Source organism: Elaeis guineensis, chromosome 14 (assembly GCF_000442705.2).
Source record: "Elaeis guineensis isolate ETL-2024a chromosome 14, EG11, whole genome shotgun sequence".
Taxonomy (NCBI): domain Eukaryota; kingdom Viridiplantae; phylum Streptophyta; class Magnoliopsida; order Arecales; family Arecaceae; genus Elaeis; species Elaeis guineensis.
This window is the reverse complement of record NC_026006.2, coordinates 68,281,726-68,294,089: the sequence shown is the minus strand read 5'-3', so window position 1 is coordinate 68,294,089 and position 12,364 is coordinate 68,281,726. Positions and strand designations below refer to the sequence as shown.

Below are 12,364 nucleotides of genomic sequence, written 5' to 3'. Positions count from 1 at the left end.
ATCCTCAATTGAAAGTCTTGACGATAGGGTTGGTCTCAGCTCACTTCGGCCCTACTGATTTCAATATGACCTCAGTGTTTGGCAGGAGCAATATGTATGATAACAGATATAAAAATAAAAATAATATTTTATTTATCATACACATGAATCAGATTTGATTTTTGGCATCGCAAGGCGCGAACGATTTTTGTCCCTAGCGTCCGAGGTCCAACGTCTTCGATGAAACCACCGTTCTCATCTCATATTGATCACAAGCACGATTGGATGACACCACCGCTCTCCCCCGTCATCACACGCGGACAAGCAGTGGACCGCACGACCGGAGATATTGCGGACGAGACCGCACGTGCGTGCGGCGCCACGTAGGATTCGCTCGTGCCCCCCTGCCGACGAGTGCTGCGCTGTGGACCCGCGACCACGTGCCTCCAACCCGTAGCGCCCGAACGAGGGACACGTGACGAGTGGCCTGCTTGGGGCCAAGCTGGAGCACGAGAAGGCGATGGCGAGGAAATGGGCCACCGGCACCGCCGCCCCTGTCTTAATTAAATTAAATTATGGCGGTAAATCCTCGGAACCCACCGGCTATAGCCGGTTGTCCGGGATCCGAGGGCTACAAATTCGCCTACGTAGAAGAAGGTGCTTGTGTCCATCCTTATTTCCATTTTTTTAATTTTTCCTTCTCCATTTTCTCTTTTTCAAGTTTTAATCTGTCTCGCTAGACACTGGGAGGAGGCGACAGGCTCGACGCTCCTCCAGAGGATCTCCGGACCCTTCCCCTTTTCGTCCCTCCTCTCATCTCATTCTCCTCACTGTCAGCGAGGGATTTCCATAAGGTACGCCTCGTTCTTTCCCCTTCCGTTCTTCTGTTCGTAGATCTGGCAGCCGAATCCTGGATTTCCATCGACTTGGAGGGTTCTTGGCCTCAAAAAGCTGTTCTTCTTTTCCCCAATAAATCGGTTAGCGTAGTAGTGGGTTTCAGTTGCATGTTTATTTGTCCGGCGCCATTTAGGAATTCCTGATCTTTTTTCTTTTTTTTTTTTTTTTAATTTTCTTCCGCTTTAATCGAAGGAAAGTTACGAGCTATGTTTATGGTTTCTTTGCGGTCAAATTCGTGTTGGTGTTGCAAGATCTAAGTAAAATAGCTGATCTGCTGAGATTTTAGGGTCTCTTTTACGAATCTTGAACCCTATTCATGTCGATTCTGGCGAAGTAAGAATTTTGCATGTTATTATGTTAGTTTTTTATCCGAGATTATTGATGCATTAGAATGGTTTTGAGTGAACTATACGTGCCAATTTTCAGGTTTTGGTCCGTTTTTAGATGTGCGTATAAGGAGGGGAAGTTGATATCGATATTATCAGTGGTCGGGTTAATTGGACCGCTGGAGGTGACCTTCCAACTAGGTTGGAGTAAGGTTGTTACAAGTCGAGGGTTATGAATCGTCGTGTTAGAGAGCTGTCTGGTATGATGAATGGGTTGACGTATCGTGATTTTTGCTCTCGTCAGAACACCACAAATGGTTTTAGATTGGAACAGTTGCAGCCTTTCTTGTATCACAGTAATCATATGAACTTCCCCCCCCAAATGGTATCCGGTACCAACACTATGAACCCAAATGGCAATCCTTCATCCGCTCATCGTACAACTCCCGGGGTGGATAGCCCGGAAGATTGTGAGGTCTTCTCAGATATAGCCCTCAACTACATAAGCAAGATGCTGATGGAAGAGGACATAGATGAGAAGGTCAATAACTATCAGGAAGAGTCGGCCCTTCAAGCTACAGAGAAACCCTTCTATGAGATCCTCGGTCAGAAGTATCCACCTTCACCCGTTCAGCGGCCGCTCTATTCGCATCGCAGCCGAGAGAGCACCAACAGTAGCTATGGAAACTCCAACAGCAGAAGTAATAGCAGCAGGGTGTCGGATAATAGCTGGGCTCCTGATTTTCATGAATACCGGCAATCACAATCGTTGCGTGCCTCCCTGGACCGGTCTTCCCAATCTCCATTGAGCTCCTCTAATAGTGTGGGTAATGTTGTTGAAGCAGTGGAAGAGCCCCTGATCAGCAGTAGTAGGCTTCCCGATCTACTGATCGAAAGCCTGCCTGCCTGGCAGTTCAGGAGAGGAGTCGAAGAGGCACGCAAGTTCCTTCCTAGTGATGATAAGTTGAAAATTGACCTGGAGGCCAATGGGTTTTCATCACCTCAAAAGCTGAAAAATGCCGGAAGAGCGGTCGATGTCAAGGCGGAGGAGGAGGAGGAGACCGAACATGCTGTTCATGGGTCCAGAGGTCGAAAGAATCTGCACCGTGAAGACTTGGATCTGGAGGAGGGAGGAGCAATAAACAGTCGGCTGTTTATTCCGAGGACACCATTCGGTCTGAAATGTTCGACATGGTTTTGCTTTGTCAGGGAGAGAAGAGTTCGAAAAGATATCTGATCTGCGAGAAGCAATGCAGAACGAAGCGAACAAAAATTCGCAGAATGGTCATGCTAAAGGATCGGGTGGTGGGAAGGCGCGAGGGAAGAAGCAAAGTAAGAGAGAAGTGGTGGATCTTAGAACTCTACTGATACATTGTGCTCAAGCGGTGGCGGCTGACGACCACCGGACCGCCAGTGAACTACTAAAACAGATCAGGCAGCACTCTTCACCGAATGGAGATGGAACTCAAAGGTTGGCTAATTGCTTTGCAGATGGGCTCGAGGCCCGCTTGGCCGGCACGGGCAGTCAGATCTATCATACCCTCATAGCAAAGCGAACAACTGCTACCGATATATTGAAAGCATACCATCTCTATCTTGCAGCATGCCCCTTCAAGATGGTCTCGCACTTCTTCTGTCATCAGACGATCCTGAATGTTGCAGAGAAGGCATCAAGGGTGCACATCATAGATTTTGGCATTTATTTTGGCTTCCAGTGGCCATGCCTCATCCAGCGCCTTGCTGCCAGGGCTCAAGGGCCCCCAACGCTTCGGATCACCGGTATCGATGTACCTCAGCCTGGGTTCCGTCCTACGGAACGAATCGAAGAGACGGGGCGGCGGCTTGCAGATTATGCCAAAAGCTTCAACGTTCCTTTTGAGTATCAAGGCATTGCATCAAAATGGGAGAACATTCGTGTGGAGGATCTCAAAATCGATAGAGATGAGGTGCTTATTGTCAGCTGCTTTTATCGCTTCAGGAATCTTGTGGACGAGACCGTCATTGTTGACAGCCCAAGGAATAAAGTCCTCAACACCATAAGAAAGATGAGCCCGAATGTTTTCATCCATGGAGTTGTGAATGGATCCTACGGTGCCCCTTCTTTGTAACACGCTTCCGTGAGGCTCTGTTTCACTACTCTGCATTGTTTGACATGCTTGAAACTAATGTGCCACGGGAGGATGAACAGAGGTTGCTGATTGAAAGGGACCTTTTTGGACGGGAGGCTCTTAATGTGATAGCATGTGAGGGCTCAGAAAGGGTAGAGAGACCAGAGACCTACAAGCAGTGGCAGGTGAGGAATCTGAGGGCTGGGTTCGTTCAGCTTCCACTGAATCCGGACATCATGAAGAAGGCAAAGGATAAAGTGAAAACCAGTTATCACAAGGATTTTGTTATAGATGAAGACAGCCGATGGCTGCTGCAGGGCTGGAAGGGGAGAATCATCCATGCACTGTCCACATGGAAGCCTAATGAATCCTACTCTATTGCCTGAAAATGTACCTACCCTATATGCCTTGAGAAATGATGCCTTGCTTTCCCCTGCCCAATTGTCTCACCCGATGATAAGGTACATTACTTTTTCCAAGGTCTGTGGCTTTTCATATCTTGTATTTTTAGACGTGATTACTGACTGGTTCTATAATGAATGATTTGTGGTGGTGCAGATGTCGTGGACCTGACCTTTCTGTAGGAAGGAGGTCTGCAAGGTCCGTGTATTTGGCAGCTGAGACCCCATTAGAGTGGACCGGTAAGGTTGATCAAGGTGTTGAAAAGGACCGAAAGTAGGAGCTATAGAACTTAGAGGAGAGGTGGGAAAAGATCGTGTAATCAGTAACAAGTTGCGCTCTTCGAACACAGGGAGGATGTGCTTATCTTGTAGGTCGGGTTTGTGAGACGTTGTCATGTTAAAATCTTTCATTGATGATCGAAATATAGGTGCTCAAGTATCTCTTTTTTCTTTTTCATCAGGCTTTTTCAGCATGTATCATCTCGAACATTATATACGTCTGTTTTTCTTACCCACCTGCTGCAACCTCATTTATTGAAGCGTGCAAATGTGCAATGTACCGGCCTGTCTATATCAACCCTCTAGTTAATGTTGTCTAAGTTGAACCCTCTGCATTATTCTTTCACATATTTAATCTTCATCTGCTAATGCTTGACCTGTGTGATGCTGACATCTTCGTGTCAAAGTCTCCAGCATGTTCTGGTCCGGTTGATTAAAACGAGGGATAGTATAATAATAATAGACCTTGACATTTGTGTACGGAATCTAAGCTGGGTTTCTTTATATAATATTATTAAGGTCCTTAACGTGATAAACTCCATAGATTCGAAAATTTTTAGAATGCTTCTACGAGCTTGTGTCTTAGATTTTCCGTTAAGCAGGGAGCTTGCTGCCGTACTCTTCTTGTGCCTCAGCTAGAGGTCTTCCCACATGTCCCATACTAACTTTTGCATCGGCCTGCTTCGGTGGGTACCACCCGTGGTCGAGCCTCCGAACGCGAGCAGCTTGCAGAGAAGGTCCGGTTCCAAACTCACTGTGCCCAAATAATAATTTTCCAAATTCAATCTCCAAAGATCTAGTGATACAGAGAATAGAAGCCAGACGGCTGTCACCACCATCCACATGAGCAACCGCATTGGTGCCCACCTCGCCTAATTCTTTGATGCTAGGTTCAACTGTACAATTACCTAATCCTCCCATAATCTGCAGTCTAAACAGTAGCCAATAATCAAGCTCCTTGTTCAACAATTTGTCGCATCCGTAAACTTTTCAACTGGTGTGTCGGATGGAGATGCTTGTGTTTTCTAGAATCGGGCAAAGTGCAAAATTCTGAACAAAACAAACGATAAATAACGATGCGAGTTATCATCCAGTACGATAACGCCAGCACTCCCGAATATGATGGGAAGAGGTCAGAGAATCATTCACTCCTCTGCAACCAAAAACAGATGAGATATTACAACGTCTGGGGCAATCCTAAAAGCGTCCACGAGGAAGATGACATAAACCGTGGCGGACATGCTCACGACTCACCACTTATTTACATACTACAATACAAAGGCATTTCATATTGGCAATTTTCAAGCAAGCGACATACACATCATGACAACACCAAATGGACAGGGAGATAATGCAAAACGAAAGTATACGCATCATGATAAGGAAACAAGCACTCGGATTATTTACTTTCACATATCATATTACATTTTCTTCATCTAAACCAAAGAGACTGCTATCAAGAAATATGCTAGGCATCTCTCAGGTGGTTAGTGGTGATCCTTACTCCTTGGTTGACGTTCCTTGCAATCCACCAGCATCGAATCACCGGATCATAATCCCTTTAGCCAACTAAGGTCGGATCTTCACTATACTTGGACGCAAGTCCCAAGATACATTGTTAGTGATGGATCCGCACAAACCAGTTGGGTTCAACAATCAAGTCAATTAGTGAAGTATCAGAGTCTTTCAAATTAATGATGAAAACAACATCACGCTAGAATACACACACATTAATATATATATATATATAATATAATATATGATACTAGGTGCAGCATGATTAACAGATAGGCATCAAATTGTTATCTGACCTCCAAACTCAATGTTCATAAATATATAGTGTGATAACATTTCATCGCTAGATGCATGCATTATGCAGTTGACAAGCAGTTTGTTTCCATGCGGAAAGAGCTAAGCTACCTTATCCAACCATGCTGTAATGAATGGACGAGAAACAAGGGTAATGTTACATTTGATCAGAAAGCAACGTTCACATAGAAGTAAGTTCGACACAAATGACAGACCTGAATGTTATGTCAATTGTTTCGGGTCAAATTCAAATTCCTGATTTAACCCATATTTCTTTTGTATCACTTCTTCTGCTTCTGTACATGCCAAAAGATGCAGACTAGTAAGTCTTGGAACCAATAAACATACGGCAGAACAATATTTTTCAGAAAATACAATAAGAAAACATATAAAAGGCCTTCCGGAGTTAACAAAAATTTTTGAAACCATCAATGAGAAAAGACCTAAGACCATGACAGAAACATCTCGAGGTGAGAGGAATATTACTTCGTAGCATTTATTCAGATATGGCCATTTGTAGAACATATTTTGATAAGCAAGGTACGACCATCTATACGGTATATAACAGTATGAACACAAACCTGCTTTCCTTTTGGCACCTATGAGTATTGATTTTCAGATGGGCCTCCCTTGCCAAATACTGTCGGGATTGCCCCCAGAACCACCAGCAACTTGAGAAACATGACAAAGAGGTAGATGACTAACATCAAGATGCATGCACGATCCATCTACTGAGATTAACAAGCAGCAGTTTTCAAACCTTCAACAAAGAAAAATCATGATCATAGAAGCAGTTGCAACATGAAAGATTTTAACCTTCTTTTAAAAAAATGCTTGTCCTGATAATCAGAGAAATCAGCCTTCTGGCTTTTCACCATCTCATAATTCTTGTCAATTTAATCGCATGTTAGTAACATGTTGACTAGAAGCTTCTAACGAGAAATATGCTGATTTGCATTTCTGAAATTTGCAAAACCAGAGATATGTTAAAGAAAAGCCCTCCTATTCTGGCACATACCTTCCTTTTACATTTTCACATTTGAATAAAAATGAGAGGTTGAACTTCCAAGCATGCGGTTACCCATGACCAACAATCAATAAATGACAGGTTTTTATGCTTATGTTCCAAGCATGCAGTCAAACTTGAAAATGAGGAAATTACCAGCAAGATTGCAACATCATATAAACCAAACTATCAAGATCATGACCTCTATGGTACTGTATTATTTGCATGACTCCATTGAATCTCAGCCCATATTGCCATGCAACAATCTCATTAACAAAGTAGACAAATAACAGGCAAATGAGGATTAAGCATGAATGTAGTGATCAGTAAAGACATAATATTCTAGCTTATCACATTCTAGGAAAATTAAAATGATAAAAATGGATATTACCCAGTTATGGATATCTGTTCTTAATTAGATCATGCATTTTTTCATAAGGAATATTCGATCTCCTATATTTAATGTTTGCCCTAGGTATAGCTTTCAGATTGATTCATATTGCTTGCTGTTTTACATTGGAATCATGTTAGGACAAACATTTAGAGTTTCCTTATGTGGACCTGCTGTCATCCCATATGTCAGAATTCATGCCTCCTGCTTCAGGCCAGAATTAGTTTCAAGCATCACATTCCACCACTTGGTTGCAGTTCTCTAATCCCTAAGAAACCAGCTAGAATCTAAGTTGTCTGTGATATGCCAATCTGGACTGAGAAGTCAAGTTACCAAATTTTTTAAATCATTTCAAATGCTATTACTAAACTTCCTCATCAGCTTCATATATCATACATCCGTTTCATACAAATAGATCAAGCTTTGTTTGGCAAATGTATCCATGGAATATAACCCTTCTCATTGCTACCAAAGCAAACCCCTCCCCCTTCCCAACTCCATCAATCCCACACACACACATACAAGAGAAAGGGTAATTATATCTTTACTTATGGAGTGAAGACTTGAACATGAGTAAGCAACTGTATTGAGAACCATCCGGCACAGAGAATGTCTTTAATCTGGAGAGAAAAAGTTTTTTGATTATGAAAAATGTTCACCAAAATCATTAGAATTAAACATCCATGATAAAACAGTGACACATCAGCTGGTAAATAAGCACTGATTTTAGCTAAAGAGCGGGCAAAACAATGGAAGAGAACCAACATTGGTTATAAAGTACACATGTCAAATACAAGAAGCATCTCAAATTGTGCTAACCCTTATTTGTAGCTTTTGGTGGTCTGAGAACATTCCGGTCCAGCTTTTCATGCTTCTGCTGCTTATAAGAACTTTTCCTATTAAGCTGGGAGGATGATTGTCCATCACCATCCCCAATTACACTTTTCAGCATCTTATGAGATGATGATGTTTCCATTTCTATTTCCAGCTTCTTCCTTTTGAAGTCTACATCAGAAAAGTTTTCTTGGCCAGTTACAGTTGAGTCCCAAATCTGATTGCAGAGACTCCATCCACTCTGCATCGGAAGAAAAAAAAAAAAACAAGAAGTTCAGATTTATGGGTGGTCTGCTTGTATCCAAGTTTCAAATGCAGATATGTGAAGGGTAAATGTGTTTTTCTACATTGAAATATTAAGTGCATCAAACTAGAGCTAACCTACAGAGAACGTTCATTTGTTTACGATTCTGATTACAGATAAGGTTTTCAATTCCGTGGGACGGGGCTATCCCGGATTTTTCATAGAACGGGATGCATCGCCGTCCCGCCCCATCCCGTCCCGACATTTGGGACATAGGATGTCCCAAGGCATCCCGATCGGGACGCCCTGTCCCAACACATGAGATGATACCCCATCCTGATGTCCTGCGGGATGTCCCGAGACGTCCCGCTGGGACCTGAATCTTTGATTACAAGCTTATTAAAGCTAAGCAGAGTTGCAAGTTTGTAATCCTGGATATGGTAGATGTCTGTGAAACTATCAGATGAAAGAAAAAAGATTTGCAACCAATTTGGATTGAACTCCAGCGAAACCAAAAATAATTTTGACAAAGAAAATAAACTTGAGTTTTTTTTTCATGCATTAGATATTATTTTTCCCTCTTACAATTGGATATGCCGGGAAATAAAGGCAGATTCCTTGGCAAATCTATGTCGCTGATCTTATCACTGTTTCTACTCTCCAAAGAAGTCCTGATATTACTTAGAAAATACATTCTTATAATTAAAATCTTAATTAAAAAACCACCACTAAATATTACCTCTGCTTAGCTCCTTCTCAGGTTCATATCATAATGTGTTGTGAAAAATGGCAGGAAGAACATCAATGAACTGAGGCTTCCAGTTGATTTAAGTGCAATGCATGGATAACATTGCCATTCAGGGAGACCCAAGAAACTGTATACTAGCACTTCCTGCTTGGTATGTGATTGGGGTCCTCTAGATTTTTCACTGATTGGCTTCCTTAGATTTTTCATTCTAGATGCTTTCAATTACATTTTCTTAATAAAAGAGAAGCTCTATAAAAAAGATAAAAATTAGAGAGCACTTTTCATTGAAGATACAATCAAGTTTTTGAGGATGAATTATATGAATATACTAAATTCTGACCAACCCAATCAATTATCTCAACACAAACACAATTGAAGGTTGTGTTTTTCACCCCTCATATTTATACTTGCAACTTCCAAATGCTTTTTAATTTTTGTGCTTATAACTCCTATAGTGCTATCAAGAGCAACTACATTGAGAAGACAATTACTAAGCAAGGTAATTACAGGATGATGAAAGAAAGGATTTTGGGTTGTTCTAAACAAATACTAGCTTCCCTTGAAAAATTTTGGACCTGCAACTTAAACCCCATTGCTTGCTTAATGCTTTTACTGGATGGTTTATAGCAACAAACCTAACTCAAAATCATAGAAGTCTGTTGTAGATATATTTCAAGCTTTACAATAAATTGCTCAAGTAGCATCTGATATCCCTTAATATTATGGTCCAAAGTAGTTCCAAAATAACTTAATCATTTGTCAATAGCAGGGGCAACTAACATAAAAACATGAACCTCCCCAATACCAAACATGGATTCATATATTCTATTCCACCCAGCACCAATCTTGCCCTCATCTTCTCAATCTTAGACTCATTAAATATCAATGGATGCATTTAACACAAGGCACTGTTTGAAATTTGGAAAGGCTGTGTCTGAGCCAATGCCTTGCATATTCATTCTATATTTCTAGAAACTCAATATCCTTCTAATCTCTGCAGCCAAAGCAACATAGTTCATCACAATATGAGTTAATTGGTGAAATTCTGTGATGAAAAAATCCATGGCAAGTGGATATAGGCAGATATATTTATTTCTAACAGATAATGGTGCATATTAAGCCAAATTGACAGCACCATAATGTGATTGTTGTTAGCCTTAGATGAAGCAAAGTCAGTCCAAAATCAGCTGAACAAGTTTCAGGCATCAATTGCCAATTCATGTAAATAATGAATCACAGCATTTTGTAGCAAGTATTGAGGTTACTGGAAAAAACCATCTAGGAATGCAGAAGTCACTTAAGCACATTAATATAAGTTTGGTTTATGCCTTAAGTAATCTGCCGTGAGATGCGTCTCGAAAATTCTCATGATTTTGAGGGTTCAATTAAAATCTATATTCATGGAATAAGTACAAACACTAATTGAATCCAACAGCTTATTAAAGATCAAACAATTATACGGGATGCACCCCAATTCTCCACTATATATTAATTTATTGAGAATTCCATAGTCCACATTGCTGCTGTAAATAAAAGTATCTAAGCAACTCACTCCAGAGTCCAGATAACAAACTGCAGGAATTCAATTTTGACATAAGGGGGCCAAACCGTGCACCTGTTATAAATTGCACCATTTTGATGATTGTTACTCGAGGAATCTGCTTGCATTTGATGGATGCTTGCTGCCTCCTCATTTAACTTCTACAAGACGAGCTTACATAAGGAGAGTAACATGAAGGGGAAGGAGACATAATTTTTATTTTCACCTAAACAACCAATTGTCACAACTCACACATCAATAGAAGGATTGAAGCTCTGAAATAACACCTGACCTTTTAATGCTCCTGAGTGGCAATTCCCCTCTCCATGATAACTACACTGCAGGAAACTAATACGGTGCTAAAAATAGTTCCATCCAAATTGAAGGGGGGAAATAGTAAATAAGAGTAGAGAACACATTCAAATGCAATGTAAATAAAAAAAATCTCATCATACTGTTTCTCATAAGTATATTCAAGTTATAATGTGATTATGTTTCTAATGTGTAGAGTGAAAGAAAACTGCATATATCGAGCCCAACGATACCAAAGAACCTATTTATTTGTTTATTTTAATTCAAGATTGTTCTGTTTGTTTACAGTTCTATAAACACCCGCCGCCGCAAAACACCCCCCCCCCCCCTCCCCTCCCACAACCCCTAACATACTGCTGATTCAGCCTTCCTTATAACTAAAATGAATCTCCTTCTATTACTTTTAATCAACTATGTAGACTCAACACCTTGTCCTCAAGGTACAACCCACAAATCCTTGTTCCCCACCCTTGCCGCATAATTACACGAGATGATGAGCAAACAACGTATCACTTCCAACGTTTCTTCGACATTGCATGAGTAACTGAACTGCAATGAGCTACCAATCAAGAAAACAAACACATTGCAAGCAATATACAACGCGTCACATCTTCGAATAAATTTTCTACAATAAATCGGCAAAGAAAAGAAAAGAAAAGCACGAATCATCTGAAACAGTTCCCCAAATCGGGCATGAAAATTCGCACAACATCCAAACAGTGCCCGCTTATCAAGTTAGGGAAAAAGCTAGAGGGGAAAAATAGAAGCGAAAGAATCTTACCATCTTCTTGACATTTTCCTCTTCCTTGGGCTTCGCCTCTCCCTGAGCTGCCCTTTGCTTGAACCCGGAACCACCCAAAAACAAAAGCTCGGTTTACATCCTATTAGGGACAAGAGAGAGGGAGAGAAAGGAAAGTGGGCGGGCGGGGGAGGATTCTCGGGTCTCGTCTTCAAGTTCTTGAGGGTGCCAGAGAGCTCGTTTCGCCATTATTATCCATCGATCTCAAGGGTTTCGCTCGCTACCACCAAGAAAGGAAGAAGCAGGAAAGAAGAAGTGCAAGGAATGGGAGAAACAAAACCCTTTCTAGGCTCCATACAAGATTTCTCACAGGTGGCGTTTGGTGCATTATAGGTAATTACTGCCAAAATGGGCTGGCCCGGCCCAGCCCGACCCAACCCACGAGAGTCTAAAATTTGATGGGCCGGATCGGATTAGGTCCAACAAAAAAATGACACACAATATAGCTGGTCCAGCCCAGTCCTTTAAAGACTGTGAGCCAGGTCGGACTAGCCTATGGGCTTTAAATCTCAAATGACTGAAGAGTGAAAAATGAAAAAAAGAGAGGCAGAGAGTCTGAGAGGGAGAGAGCCTCGAGCGGTCGAGCCTGGAGAGTGGAGAGAGATCGAGAGAGCTTGAGGGGAGGCTAGAGGCAGCATGGATCTGACTCGAAGAGTGGAGAGATTGAGAGAGCCTGAGGAGGAGGAGCCAC

The 12,364-nt window shown here is 41.7% G+C and overlaps 1 protein-coding gene and 1 long non-coding RNA gene across 7 annotated transcripts; one reads left to right on the top strand and one right to left on the bottom strand.

Moving 5' to 3' along the window:
• Nucleotides 1–651: 651 nt before the first annotated feature.
• LOC105056922 (scarecrow-like protein 9) lies at nucleotides 652–4,224 on the top strand. The gene is given in 6 exon segments (XM_010939294.4): nucleotides 652–833; nucleotides 1,303–2,329; nucleotides 2,332–2,423; nucleotides 2,426–3,296; nucleotides 3,299–3,771; nucleotides 3,869–4,224. Coding segments are annotated over 4 exon segments (2,256 nt in total). The 5' UTR covers nucleotides 652–833; nucleotides 1,303–1,434; the 3' UTR covers nucleotides 3,697–3,771; nucleotides 3,869–4,224.
• Nucleotides 4,225–4,753: 529 nt separating this feature from the next.
• LOC105057041 (uncharacterized) lies at nucleotides 4,754–11,978 on the bottom strand. Of its 6 annotated transcripts, none has more exons than XR_003802451.2 (6): nucleotides 11,656–11,978; nucleotides 10,638–10,900; nucleotides 8,016–8,271; nucleotides 6,381–6,559; nucleotides 6,015–6,095; nucleotides 4,754–5,143 (listed from the first exon to the last, which is right to left on the bottom strand). It is a non-coding gene; the product is annotated as an uncharacterized lncRNA (long non-coding RNA). The 6 variants fall into 6 exon arrangements; XR_003802452.2 differs by lacking the exon at nucleotides 4,754–5,143 and adding an exon at nucleotides 5,401–5,576; XR_003802453.2 differs by lacking the exon at nucleotides 4,754–5,143 and adding an exon at nucleotides 5,785–5,924.
• Between the last annotated feature and the right edge of the window lie 386 nt (nucleotides 11,979–12,364).